Source organism: Nestor notabilis, unplaced genomic scaffold, assembly GCF_000696875.1.
Source record: "Nestor notabilis isolate BGI_N333 unplaced genomic scaffold, ASM69687v1 scaffold5992, whole genome shotgun sequence".
Lineage (NCBI taxonomy): Eukaryota > Metazoa > Chordata > Aves > Psittaciformes > Psittacidae > Nestor > Nestor notabilis.
Genome location: NW_009918715.1, coordinates 2,837 through 21,375, shown reverse-complemented (window position 1 = coordinate 21,375; position 18,539 = coordinate 2,837). Strand labels below are relative to the sequence as shown.

General features: G+C 36.9%; 1 protein-coding gene across 1 annotated transcript in view; it reads right to left on the bottom strand.

The window, feature by feature from the left end:
* Positions 1 to 18,539, bottom strand: part of RB1 (retinoblastoma 1) — a gene marked incomplete at its 5' end in the record, with an annotated part of 62,741 nt that overhangs the window by 41,695 nt on the left and 2,507 nt on the right. The window contains 11 exons of the mRNA XM_010009869.1: positions 494 to 610; positions 1,244 to 1,331; positions 4,445 to 4,522; positions 5,959 to 6,068; positions 7,694 to 7,771; positions 8,524 to 8,672; positions 11,119 to 11,229; positions 12,638 to 12,705; positions 13,303 to 13,341; positions 15,188 to 15,322; positions 17,406 to 17,506. Of these exons, the coding sequence (XP_010008171.1) occupies positions 494 to 610; positions 1,244 to 1,331; positions 4,445 to 4,522; positions 5,959 to 6,068; positions 7,694 to 7,771; positions 8,524 to 8,672; positions 11,119 to 11,229; positions 12,638 to 12,705; positions 13,303 to 13,341; positions 15,188 to 15,322; positions 17,406 to 17,506 (1,074 nt within the window). The remainder of the gene's footprint in view (positions 1 to 493; positions 611 to 1,243; positions 1,332 to 4,444; positions 4,523 to 5,958; positions 6,069 to 7,693; positions 7,772 to 8,523; positions 8,673 to 11,118; positions 11,230 to 12,637; positions 12,706 to 13,302; positions 13,342 to 15,187; positions 15,323 to 17,405; positions 17,507 to 18,539) is intronic.

Sequence of the window (18,539 nt, the reverse complement as noted above, 5' to 3'; positions counted from 1 at the left end):
AAAATTTTCTCCTGATGTCCAACCAGAATCTCCCCAGGAGTAACTTGTAACCATTTCCTCTCATCTTTTCCATGTGACTCCTTGTAAAAAGAGAGCCTCCGTCTTCTTTGTAGGCACACTTTAAATACTGAGACAGGGTGATAAGGTCTCCTGAGCCTTCTTTTCTCAAAGCTAAACAAAGCCATGAAAGAATATAAACAGACGTTTCGCTAAATGCATTTTACCCCGCAATTTTCTCATTCTTCATTAAAATATTTCCAACATATTTCCACCCACTTCTTGTTGCTCCTTATATCTTACAAATAAGTTGTTGAATACTATCTTTGCAGCTGTTTAGGAAAAAATACCTGTTCGTTTCTCAGGTTGAAAAGAATATTGTTACTTTTTACCATTATTGATATGCACCAAAGGAGGACAGTCGGTAAGTCAGCTCTCACATTAGCTAGTACCAACAGAGTTCAAATGAGTAATACTCAACCAAAATGCTAGTTACCTGCGAGCCAATTTCAGCACATCCGGGTCCAACTGCTTCAGCAAATTTCTGTTTGAAGATGCGGTCAAGATTTTCCACTCGTTTCAAGATACTGTCCTTAGGGTTCACTGTGCAATTCTAATAGAATACAAGGAGGGCAGAGGAAGGAAATGCAAAGAAAGGACATTTTACTGCAAAAACATCTTATATGATTTAATCACATTAGTCCTGCTACACTTTGTAATATCTCTCAATCAGCTCATCCGCATAAATAAAAGTGGAGTATTTAAGAAGACAGAATCATTGTATATGTTCATCAATTTCCAGTAACAACTACTCCATGTCTCATATGCAACTAGCTGCAACTAACTCAATTAATATGCAACTAGTACCATCAACATTGATGTATTTAGAGTTAAAAGCTTAAGTTGCTGAATGTGGACATAAGACCCTCTAAGCAGATACTCCTTTTCTTCAGCTCCCTTTTATATCACTTTCTTTTTCCATTATACATACATAAATAAACATACATAACCTTAGTATTTTGTGCAATAGCAAAAAGATTTAAGAATTTAAAAGGTTCCAGTACACATCGATTAGATAGAAGTGCTTTCCGAAATGAGTAATTACATTTAAACCATCTCAAAATATACTACTTCAGAAAATGGCTGTTAAAAAGGAAGTCTCCCAAAACATACAATCTACAGGTGAGTATTTTACTTGAGCAATAATCCCAAGAATCTTTCACAAATCTTTCTTCTAGTCACTTACATTGAAATACTTGATGAGAATATCTGATGGTTTATCAGCTGCTGAGTTTAAAATCATAGTAAGTTGCTGAATGTTGTTCATTGCAGCTCTGGAAAAATACAATAAAAGGCATAATACACACTAAGTTTGGCTTGACAGTTTCCAGAAACTGAACAGCAATTCTACAAACGAACAACCAACCCCAAAACCTCTGATTTTAGTTCTCACCCCAGTTATCAAACAACCTGCTGGGAAATTACGTTGTACTGTGTTAACCACTGAATTCTAATAATCTAATTTTACCTAATCATTTAATTATTAGAATTATAATCTGTATAACCAAAAGGGCATAAATTTAGTAATAAACACTAACAAGCACTTTTAAAAGCAATAAAAATGGAATTATAATTCTTTCATGTGGAAAAAAACCCCACACTTTTTGTCTTTTGCAGAAAAATAATACAAAGTCTGGTGAATGAAAACAGCTTTTATGTTTCAGGTCACCTGTTCCCAAGTGTAATAAGTAAGGAGTGTTAAAATATGGCAGTCACAAGAAAATACCAACCTGTCAGCACCAACCTCTGTGCCTGGAAAGGTTATGGAACAGATCCTCCTATGAGCTATACTAAGGCACATTGAGGACAGGGAGGTGATTTGAGACAGACAACATGGCTTCAGCAAGGGCAAGGCCTGCCTGACCAACCTAGTGGCCTTCTATAATGGAGCTGACTACATCAGTGGACAAGGGAAGTCCTATGGATGTTGTCTGTCTGGACATCCGTAAGGCCTTTGCCAAGGTCCCACACATCTTTCTCTCTAAATTGATAAGATAGGGATTTGATGGGTAAACTGTTTGGTGGATTAGGAATTGGTTGGATGGTCACATCCAGATGGTAGTGGTCAATGGCTCAACGTCCAGATGGTGATCAGTGATGAGCAGTGTCCCTCAGAGGTCTGTACTGGGACCAGTACTGCTTAAGATCTTCAATAACAAACAATTTGAGCGCACCCTCAGCAGGTTTGCAGACAACACCAAGTGGAGTGGAGCAGTTGACACACCACGACGATGCTATCAAGAAGGACCCAAACAACCTCAAGAAGTGGGCCCATGTGAACGTCATGAGGTTCAACAAGGCCAAGTGCAAGGTCAGCACCTGGGACAGTGCATCCGCTGGTATCAATACAGGCTGAAGGATGAAGGGATTGAGAGCAGACCTGCCAAGAAGGACTCACTGCAGTGGGGTTGGACCAGGTGATCTTTAAAGGTCCCTTCCAACTCAAACAACTCTATGACTCTATGAAAATGCAGCCTTTTTTAATACAGATGCTTTGAAATACATTTTTCAGAGGCAGAGTTGTCAACATTCCTATTGGCAATAGCATGAGAACACAGAGTCTTCTCCCTCCCTGGATCTGAACTCAAATCCCACTAAAACTTAGATTCTTACTTTACCTTCAATTCCTTTCATTTCCAATAGAAAGTCTACAATTTCTGTAATCTTTATTCTATCTGCTCTATCTGTAGCTAGGTTAGAAGGATCTCAAATATAAAATCTTCTTAAGTTTTAAAATATTAGGGGAGGGGAAAAGGATGCGGACTTCTGCCAAAACACCGCAAGTGATAAGGTAAAGCATAAGGACAGTGTAAGAATAAAATAAAACCAGACAACCCATTCTCATTATGCTCTGAAATAGTTCTTACACCCATTTTTATCTACTGCTTTCTATATAAATGGCCAGATACAAATCCACTGATGAAAATTATTAGATTCTCACCAGTTTCAGGGGGGTTTAGATCAGATCCAAAGCGACTACATCCAGAAAGAAGACATTATAAGAAGATTCAAAATAATAAGTATGGTGCTTTCAACATATCCTGTAACGTGGTCTAAATTAATACAGGGAGTTAATGATACACGTTCCACTCTATGCTGGTGATCAAAGGTTTACTGCCATCTAGTGACAATTCTGTGGCTTTATGAGAAACAATACAGCCCAAATCACTGCTGGTGAATAAAGCCTGTGCTTGAACTGTCTTAAATATCATCAGCTTTGGAAAGCTCAGAGAAAAGCCCAAGTGTGGATGGAGAGAATGTAAATATCTCACTCGACCTCCTCCGAAGATCAAAGCTGGTTCAGCACATTTCAAAGTTTTAGCAGTGCAGAAACTTGGTTCTCCTGGACCTTCTTAACATGGCTTCCATGTAAAAAACTTCAATGAAGCACCTTTCACAATGTTAGAAGGTTTTACTTCTAGTATAACTGAAAAGTATCAACAGTTACCTATATCTGCCAAAAATGGCAGTTGTTAAGGACCTCGTTGTTAAATATACTGCATGTTACAGATGGTCTGATTCCCAGAATTGCACATTCAGTCTGGGAACTGAAAGGCAAACTGATGTCTTTATGTCTAAAAAAGCATCACTGGCACCTAAAGATTTGAAGCATAAGACTAGAAGAGACCACTAAGGCAATCAAATAAAGCCTTTTGTAGACACAGGTGATTAAAAGCTCTTAATTTCACAACTTGATCAATATTTATCTCAGCTGCATGTCTATGATTTAATGTCATGACCCTAATGTCTATGACTTAAGAACGACTCCCTGAGGGAACTTTTCTGTTTCTCCACATAGCATATGGCACTGCAGTGACACAGCTGGTTGGTTCTTGTATGTCCAGGAATTTCTAAGCACCATTAAGCAAAAAGCATACTGATTTTGTCAAAAACCTGCGTGGCACAAGGGAAAAGCAGTTAATCTTCCCTTACAGAAAAATCAATACTAAGAAGAAAAAGATCACAGGAGAAGAAATGCGTGTGCATATGCAATCTGGTATCGGGAAAGGAAGCCGGAAGATACAGAGCTAAAGTAAAGATGGGAAAGGAAGATGGAAATACAGCATACATAAGTACTAACATTGAAGTATAAAGTTGCAGTCTCACAAGAACAAATACAACAATCTATTCTACAGACAACTTGTACTTCTTAGACAACTCAGTAAAAAGCTTTCTGTTTTCCAACAACTGCACCAGGAACTGAGGGCACTCAGCACCTGCTCGTTGCTTATTACTGACCAGAACTTCACTCTGGTTTATATAAAAGAAAAAAGACACCATAACCCAAAGCCCCAGTTGCTTTAAAATTAGAACAACTACTCTAAAGATGAATATTTCTAGTTAGGACATTAAGCAAAAGAACACGGCTTAAAAGAAAAACTCATACCGAACAGGAGTCTGTGGAAGTATGAGAGGATGTTCCTCATCTGAATTGGGTTTTAGTGGCATCCTGTCCACCTGTGAGCTACAGAATTGGAAAACAAACTTATGAAGAAATAATGAAATCCAAACAATGTTTTCTATAAAGACTTATTAATCTGAAAACTGTGAAACAGATTTTTAGAAGATCCAGATACCCAACCACTCCAATTCTTAGAACAATTCCCAAGTAGATCTGCTTTGAGCAGGATGTTGGACTACAAGACCTCCAAAGTTTCCTTTCAATTTCTTTTTTCTTTTTTAGAATTCTGTTTATAAACAGCTTAATTTGTAAGTATAGTTGGTATTACCTCCAGTTTAATGAATGTATTTTTCTATCGCAGATAAAGTCGCAAACTCACACTGCGACCTCAGATCAAGTTATGGAAAGATTGAATTGTTAGGAAACATTGGAATTTAAGTGCACAACTGAAAAAATGAAACTGAATCATAGAATAGTTTGGGAAGGAACCTTTAAAGGTCATCTAGTCTGACTCCCCCTGCAATGAGCAGGGACATCTTCAGCTAGATCAGGTTGCTCAAAGCCTCATCCAATCTGACCTTGAATCCACAACTTCTCTAGGTAACCTGTTCCAGTGTCTCACCATCCCAATATAAAAAAATTTCTTCCTTATATCTAGTCTGAATCCACCCTCTCTTAGTTAAAGCCATCCCCCCCTTATCCTATCACTACAGGCCCTATTAAAAAGCCTGTTCTCTTCTTTTAAGCCCCCTTTAAGTACTAAAAGGCTATTATAAGGTCTCCCAAGAGCACTCTCTTCTCCAGGCTGAACAACCCCAACTCTCTCAGCCCTTCTTCACAGATAGGTGCCTCAGCCCTCTGAGCATCTTTGGGACCCAACTCCAGCAGATCCATGATATCTGTATTACTGAACAGCACTAGGGAATGTGCCTGCGTACTGGTACTTCACTGTTTTTAGTCTGCTAAACCACCCACACCACACTTTTGTCCCATGCAAACTATCATAACCCAAACAATTTCTGGGTACAGGCTGGAAGTCAAAATGGGCTGAAGACCACTCCCAGCAGGCAGCTTCCAAATACCACCATCTGGTTTTAGGAAGGAGAGCCTGGACAGTTAAGCCCCAAGCCATTCCGTGCCAGCTGGCCCCAGAGCTATAACACTGCCTCAGGCATATCTAATCAACCAGCATGACATGGCCTCAGCCTCCCTCCTTATGAGTCCTCAGCTTCCCCTGCATGACAGGGGCTTGCACAGAGTGAGTGAGAATTAGAGCAGAGCTTCCAAATAATTTTATGTAGAGTCCCACACATACGTTTTCTAATTATTTAAGCGATAATGTAGAGCAAGTCTGATAATGCCAGAAATACCTTAGCTGAACAACAAACTTAAAGAGGTCAACACGATACAGAGATTTACATTTATAACACAACAAGACAGAAAACAATGCAAGTTCACATTTTCTATTATAAAACGAGAGCAATAAATAGAAATATTACCGTGCCATGACATCTGGCTGTAGAGTTTCATCATGATCCAGAAATAATCTTGCATCTATATCTTTGTTTTTGAGATAGAGCTCCTCATATTGTTTCGAGATAACTTCAACCTCAAAAAAATATTGCAGAGAGAAAGAAAAAAAAACAAAAAACAAAAAAACCAACAACTTAACTTTACAGGAACAAGTTTGACTGAATTTACTTAATAATATAAGCTAGTCCCACCTCATGAATACAATGCTGAAATGCTAAGAGAATGACCTTGGAGCTCACAAAGTCACTTCTTACACACCTAAAATACACCCAGAGGAAAACTATCATTCCCACATGCAAAAAAGGAAAATTTTTTTATAAGATAAAAAAAATCCAAGATCATGACACTTTTCTGAAGAAATGTAGGTCTTGGCACTGTAAAGGAGCTAAAAATAGAGTGGGAGACATAGCCCACAAATCAAAATAACATTTCCAGGCTTTTAAATCTTCCCCTCCAGGAAAAAAAAAAGGAGGTGTATATAGGAGCAGGAAATGTAAAATGACTGTCCTTAAAACAACTGGCTCAGTCCCTGCCTCTGCTGGTTTGGAAATGAAGGCCAAGGCCCAAACTCAAAGCTTCCTATTCTGAGTATAAGAAGAGTTTCCCCATTTCATATTAATATTTGCACTGCTGTAGTTCTTGAGACATGCCTATTTCTACAGAAAACATAGACCATTACTTTATATCCACATTGTTGTTTTTTAAGCTACTGTTAAAAGTTTCTTAGTTGATTAGATCCCATATTGATATGACTTCATTTCATGGAACTATTTGTTAGTTTTTGGTTTGGTTTTTCTTTTGGTTGTCTAATGTTAATTAGAAGGAATTTTTTTATTAGGGCCAGATGCTAGTTTCCACTGCAAATCTGCTGCTGTGTTTTTGCAGATGAAGGCAGTCACCTCAATTATCTGTTCCTTAAGCCCTCAAAACATGCTAAATGACACTGTGCTCTGGCAAATTCCTGCTAGAAAAACAGGCAACAAATGCATACAAACCCAAATTAGTCCCCTCCCAGTCCCAAGAAAAAGCAAGCTGCAAATAACTCCTACACAGCTTCAAAATTTCAGGTTACCACATCTATAGGTGACACGCAGACAAACCCACTCTTTTGAGAACGATGGATATAAATACATTGCAAGAAGTTACCTTCTAAGGCACACTCTTGCATGCAACTGCATGCAGTTGTAGTCTGCTGCATCCAGGCTACAACTCAGCAAGATGAAAGTCATTCTACATGAACACAAGAGTCCAAACTCTGCCAGTTGTGAAATGAGCCTCATCTTTTGGCTCTCTCTCCACCATGACTACAGTAACGAGTCTCAATTATATTTAAATTAAAGGGTGTAATTTAAGACTGTATGCATTTATAGACTGACTTCAGAGACCTGATATTTTAATAGCTGTATTATTGACTAATGGCCTCACCAAGATCATGGATATGCAACTCCAATGTCATGTTTTGCTTTGAGCAAAAGCACTGGTACAGCCTCAGGAAATTAATTTATAAAATTCAAATGCAAAAGCTAAATATACTCCATGAATACTGTAATCCCTGCTAAGCCACATTCCTGAAAAACAATGCATTCCGCTGGATGATTTTAGAAGAACCTATTAGAACTTCATCAATGTGTAAAGGCAATCTTAAGTAATTCAGCATGAAGTAAAGCATGTTATTGAACTGTCTTAAATTCCTCCAATTACCTCTGGTAGCCCACTTGAAGCTAGAATACCAACAGAATTCAAGAAGGGAATAAAGCTTGTGGAATACACATTTTTGACCTAAAAAAAAGAAAAACCATAACATTAGCAATAGACAGAGGCAGCCACGCACATGCTGCTTTTGTGTCTTTAAATCAAGAAACTGAGACACTTCTATAATACAGTTTTGTTTTCTATAAAGGAAAAATGAAATTGCTTATATATCCATGTGATATATAAGCTTACGTATCACAAATGATACGTAAACATGTTCTAGCAATGGATTATGCACTGAATCAAACTACTAAACTGGGAAAGAACTGCACTCGTCCCAGCCCTCTTACATTTCCACTTTCACCATCTGCTTGGATATTCAGGAGTTAGTCCTTTTTACACAGGAATGGATATATCACAGAAGGGAAAGGGGAATGCGGTCTTTAAGGTCCCCCACAGAAGCAATGTACTTGCTGTGTACATTTTCTCACATCATGCAGCTATGAAACCCCAGAGCAACCCTGTGTTCACATGCTACACACTTTGATCAGCCTCTAACTTCATACTCCATTCTTCACAATTCAGTTTCCCTCGCAAAATTATCACCCATACCAAAGGGCTTGGGTTTTTCTGTGTTGGGTTTTTAAATTTAGTTGGTTGTTGGGTTTTTTTACCTACCTACTGGAGAAGCTACAGCATGGTAGAATAGCTTCACTACTGAACTTGAGAGAATAGTTAAGCAAGCACAAGTACTGAGATTCTAAAAAAATTTAAATAAATTAATATCCCAGATGGGGCTTAGCAGCAAGGTCTGACAGACTTTAAAACACAGGCATTACCTCATCTAAATTACAATCATGCTCTTTACAAAGGATTTCAATAACTTTTGTATCGGTATCAATTTGCTTTGAAGTACGTGTACTCCTGTTCTGACCTCTTCTTGGAGTTCGAGCTGAACCATTAACAGCCACTGCAGTCACAGCAGACTCTGGAAAGATATTCAGAACCATCACAAGGTTAGAGGCATTTGAGGAAGAAGAGATTAAAAATTTTAAACCTATCTAAATTTTTATGATTTTTCAAGTCCTCTTATTAAGTGTTTCCCTTTTCATCTGTTCTGCTGGGTAAGAAATTTTCACTGCAGTAAACCTACACAGAAATTAAACTATTTTTTAAATGTATCAGTATTTGGACATTATATTTTTAAAAAGCTATCCAACACAATGTAATAGTACTTTCTGTAAGCCGCTTTGAATAAGCATCTGTTCTGCAAAGCTAGGAAAGTCTTACCTTTTCGCAGAGGAGTAACTGTTTTGTCTATTTTTACAGATGTGTAAAACAAGAAACTGAAAGAGTAAATATGCTATGTGTCTGAAGGTTAATAAAGTCCATGAAGCTTCCCACAGAAGTGGTGGAATCAGTGGTGGTGGTGGTAGAAGTGTTCAAAAACCGTGTTAGATGAGGCCCTTAGTGACATGGTTTAGTGGTGGACTTAGCAGAACTGAGGTAATGGTTGGACTTGATGATCTTAAAAGGTCTTTGCCAACCTAGTTGATCCTGTGACTCTATAAGGACTTAAGTGCTGGTGAGAACCTGCAATATGGTTCTGCAGGGAAGTCTTCCTTTCCCCAAATACATTAATTCAGTGAGGTAAAAATACTTCACTCTGTTAAGCTCAAAGTAGATGGTTTCAATACTGTCAGCGTGAAGTACATGAATTACACTAATAACATAGGTTAATGTCATTAAATACTGTTGATTTAATACTATAATCAGCATGCTGTTCTCATCTGTAATGTCTATCTGTAATTTGATAACTGTTTTGAGAAAATCTGACAAACTACACTGCTCGGGTAGTTGCATCTTAATCCCCTCAGCCTTAGTCAGATTGTAAAGCTTGACATCATTTAGCACAACACGAAGCCTCTCAGTCACGAGAATTTGAACAATACATTTTGTTATTTCCTGAAAGAATGAAGCACTGTTTGAGAGTTTACACAGCACCTGCACATATCACACAGCTTCAACTTAGAATCTAATGCTTTACGCTTATGACAGCGATACCTGTATTTGCAGTTTAGTCTGTAGTGGCAAGTTTCTTCTCAAGATACAATGCACAGAACCAAACTGCTTCTATTAATGAGCTCCTAGTCTTCATAATTTCACTAAAAAACTATAATTCAGTGTGAACACAGAATTCAAAACCAGTTAGTTTCCATTCAGTGTTCTTTGAAAAAGAAATATGCAGTAGCATATGTCTGTCCTACTAGGGAGAACAAATTTAAACTCAAAATAGTACTGGAGGTTAAGTAGGGACTTGCTTGCCACATGCCCATTCTATCCCACCCTTTATTTTTATTGGCACTAGAATAGAAGTGAGGTTACTTGTCTTTACCTGCAACAAATAATTACTAGGTTAGATAAATAGCCCCCCAAAAAAGGGAAGTTAAAGAATATAGCAGTGAATGCATCATCTGTTTCATTAAATTATAACCCAAGTGGATATATAGCTGTGAAATAAAGGAATAAAGCAAGCAGATTTAGTGTTATACAAATACAGTGTTTATAAGTATTACTGCTGCATCCAAACCCAGCAGAGGATAAACTAATTAGTATTAAAAAAAAATTGCTTTCTACACACTGTGACTCCAAATACTTTCAATGTATCAATTCCGTAGCTTGCAGAAGAATATACTGAACAAAAATAGAATTCTATCTTTGAAAGTTGCTATAAATGCTTTAGCTTCCCTTTTTAGCGAGGTTTTCCAGGTTTTAGGTATAAAAACTGACCGTACAAAAAGTTATTGCTGAATAGAAGTTTCTGGAGTGAAGAGTCATTATATTTTTCTTAAAATAGAGACACTACTTACTAACAGAAGGGATGTAATAAAAACAAAGCTATCTACATTTTACCACTGTTTTATTTTGAGCTACCACTGCAATTAGGTTTTCTATCCATCATATAACTCTTTTAAACATCTGTATCACCCAGCATCTTGTACATTTCTGTTGTCATCATGTGGCTATATGCCAATGAAATAAGAGTCATAGCACCATCTTTGCCTTTTGTAACTCAAAACAAACCTAAACAATAGTTCTCAGTCATCATCTACCTAGAACCTGAATTCTTTTACGAAAGTAAAACTGTTGTTCTAACAAGCCCCTGAACAACTTCTACAGACAGAGAATATAGCAAATGGATGGTAGGAATAGGGGGGAAAAAAATGAAAGAAAAAAAAAATATATTAAAAACACTGTGGTATTCAGATAATTTAATTCAAGTTCACCATCATCTAAATTGAACTAAAACATAAAAATTCCATTTTAATAAGCTTAAGAAGTTTTATTATGTTAATTATGAATGTTAGCATGACTCTAATAGAAGTTTAACTAACTTATTTTCTACTTAAGTGAACAAAATCAGAAAACCTTACTGTATGGTTCCTTGAGCATAGCAGGAGGTGACAGTTTGATAAAATAATCTAAGACACACAGCAACAACTGGAAAGAAATCACCAGGTCATCTTCCACTTGTAACACTTTACCTGCAAACGTTTAAAAAGGTAAAGAAAACCTCTGTGAGATGTTTGATTTCATTTTAAAAGTAATTTTGAAAAAAATAAATATTCAGAAGTTCATATATTTAGAATTCAGAAAGCACGACACAGGATGACAGTGCTCTTTAAAGGCTTTTAATTTTCAAATCTGTGCTTCTTAAGAGGTTTGTTGCTTTAAAGATGGCATACATATATTCACTATGCACAGTGCTCGCTCCTGTTTTTTTGTTTTACTACTGTGGAGTAACTGTGTAGACTATTTTACCTACATGTACCTCTTATTTCTGAGCAATTCTTCCTTTTTCGTGTCCTTACACAAGCCTTGTGAAAGCTGCTAAGGAGCTGATAGCATATAGTGAAGAAAAAGTCAAAACATGCCATCACACTCTATGCTGAGCCTGTCAAATTTATGACATGACTTAAAAGTCACACATATTAGCATAAAAAGAACTTTTAGAACTATGTAATTCCAAGAGTTCCCAAATTAGGATTCAGATGCCAGAGAAGACGTGCAGGGCCATTCCAAGATGGCGTTCACCACAAATCTGGAACGCTGACAGTGATTCAGTACAGCTACAGACCACTGCTTGTGCTTTACTTCCTTGTGCAATTTTCCTAACTATTTTCTATCAGAATTACCAAGCATCACCCGGGATCCCCCCCTTTGACTTCAACTATTTGCTAGTAAATTTTAGCTTTCCTTGTTCTCAGTAAAAAAACAGGCTAAAAAAAGTTTTGTGGGTTTTGCTTTATGTTTATGCTTGGAGAATTCTAGTGAAAAAGTTCCATGAAGCCTATTTGATCCAGGACCAGTTTCCAAGGCAGAGATGTGTACACTTTGCTGATTTACACAGGCCTAGAGTAAGCAGAGATTAAGATACATGATTCTTTCCTTTTTGCAAGAGTAGTACAACGAGGCAGGACTCCATGGACTACTAGAATTGTTTCATCACTCGGCTTTAACTGGGACTTCTGTCTTTTCAAGGAAGAATGGTTCAAAGGACATAATTTCAGGGACTTACTATCTTGTAATCTGCCAGTTTTTTCAGGTAATCATCCATAATGAAAATACTGACAGACTATAAAGCATCTCGGAATAGACTCAAATAAAGAATAATAATAATAAAATAAGAATAATAAGAATAATAAAGTGAAAAAAAAATCTTAGAAAGCTTAAGTACACATCTATTCACATACAGGAATTATATACCAGTGAAAAGAATAGTAATACTTCTTTGCATGCAATTTGGCTGTTACAAAAGCCACGCAATCAAAACATTGTGGGCCTGTACTATGTATATTTGTAATAAGGATGCTAGTCTCATGCTGGACATGTAAAACAAACCCATAAACTCACTTCAACAATATTCATTAAAATAACTGTCTTAAAACTCACCTTTTGCCAGCAAAAAAGTAATCCAGTAATTTTTAAGGACTAATACAGAATTGAGTTCAGCAGAAATCCTGTAGAGACACATATATTAACTGTCTATGGAACAATTCAAGGCAACATGCAACATTTCCCATACAGTTAAGTTTATTAATAATCTCATGCCGTTCCCTAAGTAAATATGACTACACATTTGAAATAATTAAGTCTCCGTAAATTCATTCAAGAATTAGGAAATGTCCATATCATCCATGGAAAAGAAAGTGAATGTAGATAATTAACTTAACTGTTACGAGCTGTTTTCTCTCTTGTGCCTTTGACTAATGCCCTATTTCCAGTCACAGCATGAACTCAAGCTCATTTGGGAGTCGCTAAGGCATCTTTTCATCCACTCATTTGTTGCTACGATTAGGAAACTCACTCTCCAAATGTTCCGTTTCCACCATGCCGAGACACCCATCATAGGGTGGCGATCCTTCATGGAGGAAGTAATCAAATATACATCACTTCTGCGGATCTCATCATCTCACTGAAACTCAAAGTCCCCACTAAATCTAAATTAAACACTTGACATACTATGACATAGGTCAACCTTAATGCATTAAAGGATAAAATGCTGACATGTTTTACATCTTATCTTAACAAACACAATTGAGGAAAGTCAAACTTACTCACTACTAGGTTGTTCCAGATAAATAAGGCCACAAGTCCTAGAAAATAAAAATAAATTCTTAATCACTTTTCTGAAAGCAAACTATGCAATATCTTTGACTTCAATGCAGTAAAAACATGCAAGTTCACAAAACATTATTCTAACTTTAAAAAAAAATGCTGACTCTTGGACAACACATTAACAACAAAACTACAGCCCTGCCGGAGCTGAAATAACACTGTTGTGTATGCCAAAGCTTAAACAGCAAAACAATTTTTATTTAGGTTTTTTTTTCTCCCAGAAAGACAAGATGCATATGTACATTGTTACACAGCTGTGCAGAACACTATAAAAGGGCATTTAAAAACCTTCACTATTTTTGCAGTGTCACTGCAAGCCCTGTGGTTTAATGCTGCTTCCTAATTATTCTATATACATGTCATTTCAAGAAATAGACTCGGCTTATTTGAAAACAAAACCCGTTTTTGTTTTTCCCTTGAAAGGGAAAAAACTTTTTCAAATGCTGTTTGGGAAAAAAAAAAAAAAAAAAAAACCAACAAACTGTTACTGCAATTCAAGTTTCAAAAAAGCAAGCAAGTAAAGAGGAGGTAGAGGAGGGGCAAAACCAAAAACATGCCAGTGGAAATCTGCAACGACACTCTCACAGCCCAGAAAGGCTTGCAATTAGTAATAAAAAAAAAAAAAATTTACAAAATTTACAACTTTCATAGAACTTCATAGCTTCAAGATGACAACAAGCTTTACGAAAACATTCTGATATAAACATTACACCCTGGATAACAGTAAATGTGACTGACTGGACTTTGAAAAGACAAAAACTTCTATGGTATTTCTGCCCTGATTCTATAAACTACCAAGGGGTGACGTGCTACCCCTTTCAAAGGTCGTTTTAGAGATATTTGAGAGCCTTTTGTGGTTTGAAAGGCAAAACATTACAGTGACTCTGACTGCTGCAGGTGAGAAATACCACAGCATTCTGAAGGAATGGTATCAAACAATACAAGCACCAAGGAATGATGCTTCAATGTTTAGCAATATGAAACAGTTTTCTACTGGTATATGCTATGGAGAATTTCACAGACCAATTAAAAACTGTCTCAGAGGCTATCAGATCTTGCCAATACGCATCTGTGCTAACACTTATTTGCCTGTAAAAGCATCTAATGCCTTTATCATCCCTGGCTTCAAGTTAAAACAGAGTGCAGCAACCTACCACCTCAGAGTAACATCATGTCAAAAAAAAGCACCCATTTGAGAACCTCCTGATTTTCAAGTTCCACACAGAAAGCTCTTAGCACTTTGCCATATGCACATACACTTTATTCTGTACAAAGAGAATGTACCTCTATTTTTATTGTATGGTCAGCTAAAACACTTGGGAAGATTTACCTTGATTACAAGTGAGAACTGCTAATACAGCAGGCTCTGCAACACCCCCAGATACTGGAACAGTCTTCAGTTCCAGATATGAGAGAGAGAGAAACTATCTTATTTTTGCCTTTTTTCTTTCCACAGCTCCTTTGAAAGAAACTCTTGGACCAGGATTTGGGGAGTGGTAGGCAGGTAAAAATAGAATATCCATTAAATAAAAGAAATATTAGATAGTATAATAATCCTCTTTGTATCTGGAGAAAGCTTAATGTCATGCTACTCTTACCATTGTTTGTACTGCAACAAGAGGATTGTTTAACAAACCATTGTAATAGAGTAAAATGTAAGATGTGTTTATTCAATGCATGTAAACAGTTCCACTTCACTGTTCTGTAAATATTAGTGCACAGAGTTTAAAAGGTCTCTTCTAATGCACAGTTTGAAAAATGTAAGTACTTAAATGTTGACAGCCATAAAGGATTCATAATTTCAAAATGAAACCTATGTACTACCTTTCAAACTTGTGGTATAGTGCAAGTAATACATCATACTTCTTTTTCAGCCTTGATACAGTGCTATCAACTTTAGTGCTTACAGTATCCATGTTAACATCCACCTCTTTCAGAAACTGGAAAAACAAGCATACACTGAAAAAAAAGAAAGGAAAAAAATACGACAGATTATCATAACTCTCAGAATGAGTGGTCTGAAGTAACTCTTACCAAGAAAAACAAAACAAACAAACAAAAAAAACCAACATAAAACCCCAAAAAAATGAAAAACAACCCACCTCACCAAAACCCATTGCCTTACTTCACTAAACTGCATTCTTACTACAACTAGCAGTGACTGAGAATCTTGCCTTGGGAAACACTGTTTGTCTACCTTGAGCCCAACCTTGACATTTTCCAGATGCAGTAATACTGTTCAACTAAGTAGCAGAGGCATCTTACAGTATGGGCTCTAAACAGAAAGAAAGTTTTCTTGGCTAGCACAGGTATTATCTCTGGAAGTCAGAATTTGGTAACTAGACACAACTTTCTTCCTCGCTCTGCCAGTACAAGCACAGATACCCAACACAGACATCTCCACTCTTCTGTTCTACCTAAAAGTTCTACTTCAGTAATGTTCTTACTACTCTAACAACATGAACCGTGGCTCCACCCATGCTGAAGAGACACCCAGGAATGAAAAACAAGATGAATGTGTTGAATTATATGGAATTTCAAGTCTTGCAACAGGTATTGGGGGCAAGGACATCCTCACACTTTCTAAATACTATTATACCGGGGACCAAAGTTTTCCCTACTCGTCCATGTGATATTATGGCCACCAAGAAAACATCATGTGTAATATTCATAGCCAAAATGAGCAGATTGCTAGAAATTAATGAGGAAGCTATCAAATATACTCGACTATTTCAACTACATCAAATATATTTTGATCTTTTATCAGAATACACTATTCAGAGAGATTTATTTTTTTTTACCTTTGTCAGATTAAAAAGAACAGAATATAAACCCAGTGAGAAGTTCATTTAGGAATTCTTTTACTGTGGAATGAAAAAGCTTTCAAATATATATCTGTGTAGCTCTAGAGAGTAAGATGACTGGTAAAAATCTCTGCCAGTTTGACCTTATAGCTGATAAAAACCCAACGGCTAACAAGCAATTGAGTATTGCTAAAATCAAAACCAGGAGAGTAATTGCTTACTCTTCGAAACCCTAAGGGAAAAAGCCTCTTTCAGTTTGCAGCACAAGTTGGTCTGTACTCAGGTGGAACATGATGAAAGTCGCTGCACAAATGCAATTAGATTTCATCCACATGGTTCCAAGTCAGCCAAGACTGAAGAGATTAAGTAGAAATATAGAACCTGACTGCTGCTCTGGGAGATGATGCAAGGTAGAAGAGGCATGCAGAAGTCTAATCGTAACAGATGACTTCCAGTAAACAGATATTCTGGCCCAAGCCTGGGGCTACTGCCACAACACCCCCAACCATTCTGCCTTAGCCTCCTGCCCCACAGCACTGATGGGCTCTGCTCCTCCACATGCTTTCAATACAGTTGTTAGGCAGATGGCACTAGATTTCTGTCCTTAGATGAATCCAACACAAGGTATGCTTATTGCTGTTGCCACCTAAATTTACCTTAAAAGCAGGTATTGTCCTATAATCTTAATTTCTGTATTATGAACTTCGTGAATATACAATGTAACAGTAAAAAAAAAAAAACAAAAAAAAACCCTAGCAAAAAGCACACACAAAAGCACAGGATTTAGGCTGCCATTAAAATGTTTGAAAAAGAGCAGCATGCTGGCAAACTATCTGAAGAGTAGTATTTTTTCTTCCACTTCTTGATTTAGCCTAAGCCTAGTGTTGGAAAAAAGGTTTTACAAAAAAAAATCTTAACACAGGGAAAGAAAGGAAAATATTTTAAATGTAATTTCCACCAAGTTTAATTGATGAAGACTTTAGGTTGAGCCAGAACATTAATCAGCTGTATGACACAATCACAGCCAATCTCAGCTGAACCAAACAAGTATCGTTTCCTCAACTAAAATGTGATAGCAAGCCTCCTAATTACAAAAATATTCAGAATTCCCATAAGTAACTTTCACTTTAAAAATCAACTAGCCTGCTATGATTCACAATGCTTTGAAAAAGTTCTCTTTGTAAAAACGTTGACTAGTTAATTGTTGAAAGTAAATTCACACACTTAAATATACTTACTTCATGCCTATACTTTTCAGAAGCTCTGTGAAAGTGAATGTTATTTCATCCAGATCAACGGCTACAATAAAGATACAGACTCCCCATGTTTCCTTTTTCTTCTTGTTAGAAACCTTTTAGAAAGAGAAAAGAGGTTTTACATTTATTATGCAATAAAAGTGAGTAATATATGGAAAGCAGTAATTTGTCCAAACAGGATTAGAAATGGTAAAAGAAAATATCTTCCAGTGAACATTTGACTATAATAACCAGTTATTTGATAACTGCAAACCATTACAAGTTTTACATTACAGATTAAAGACCAAGCACTCCAACTGTTACTCCTAGAGTGCAAGATCAGTTCAGCGAAGCTTTGAAACAGGAGCTTTGGTTCCACAGAACATTTATGCAAAGCAGAAGCCATGATTTACTTTTCTATAAGTTATTATATTTGACTGTAACAAGATACTGAAGATTAAGAAATCAGGAGAAAACCCCTAAGAAATAAACAGAAAATCATTACAAGGACAGGCAATAAATACTTATTAACTTCATTCTCCAGCTATGTCCCAAACACTTATGACAGCTAAATCACAAACTCATCTTTGTTTAGTAAAGCGTGACAGTAACAAGCACCTTCAGGCATTCTCCTACCACACATGTACAATCAAGGTCTGTCTTCCGCTGCGTAGAAGTAAGGTAAGGTACAAGCTGTAACCCATCATCCTTCACCAAAAAGCCACCCTACAATGACAGATATGCCATCCAGAGTTCAACCTTGATGGTTCCTAACCTAGTCACTTGAGGCCAGCCAGCCATCAGTTCCAACACCCTTCCACCAAAACAGCATTTCAGTGTAAAATCTCTAAAAAGCAATGTTTTGTAGAAGCATGGGAAAAAAACCTGAACCAGATATACCATAGGTTTCAGAAACAAAGCTATTTTGAAGACAGAACTAGGTGTGGGTGCAGCCCTGCAAGACTCCTAAAATAGCAAATTCAAAATACTCTTCAGACATTTGGCATTCTTGTAAACACATCCCCAGTGACAACCAGGCCTACATCTGCTACAGCAAAGGAGTAGCACTTGAGTGCATCTCTCTGCAGCTCTAGGTCCAATTTGACATCTGTTAGAGGACGGGGTGATACAAAGTTT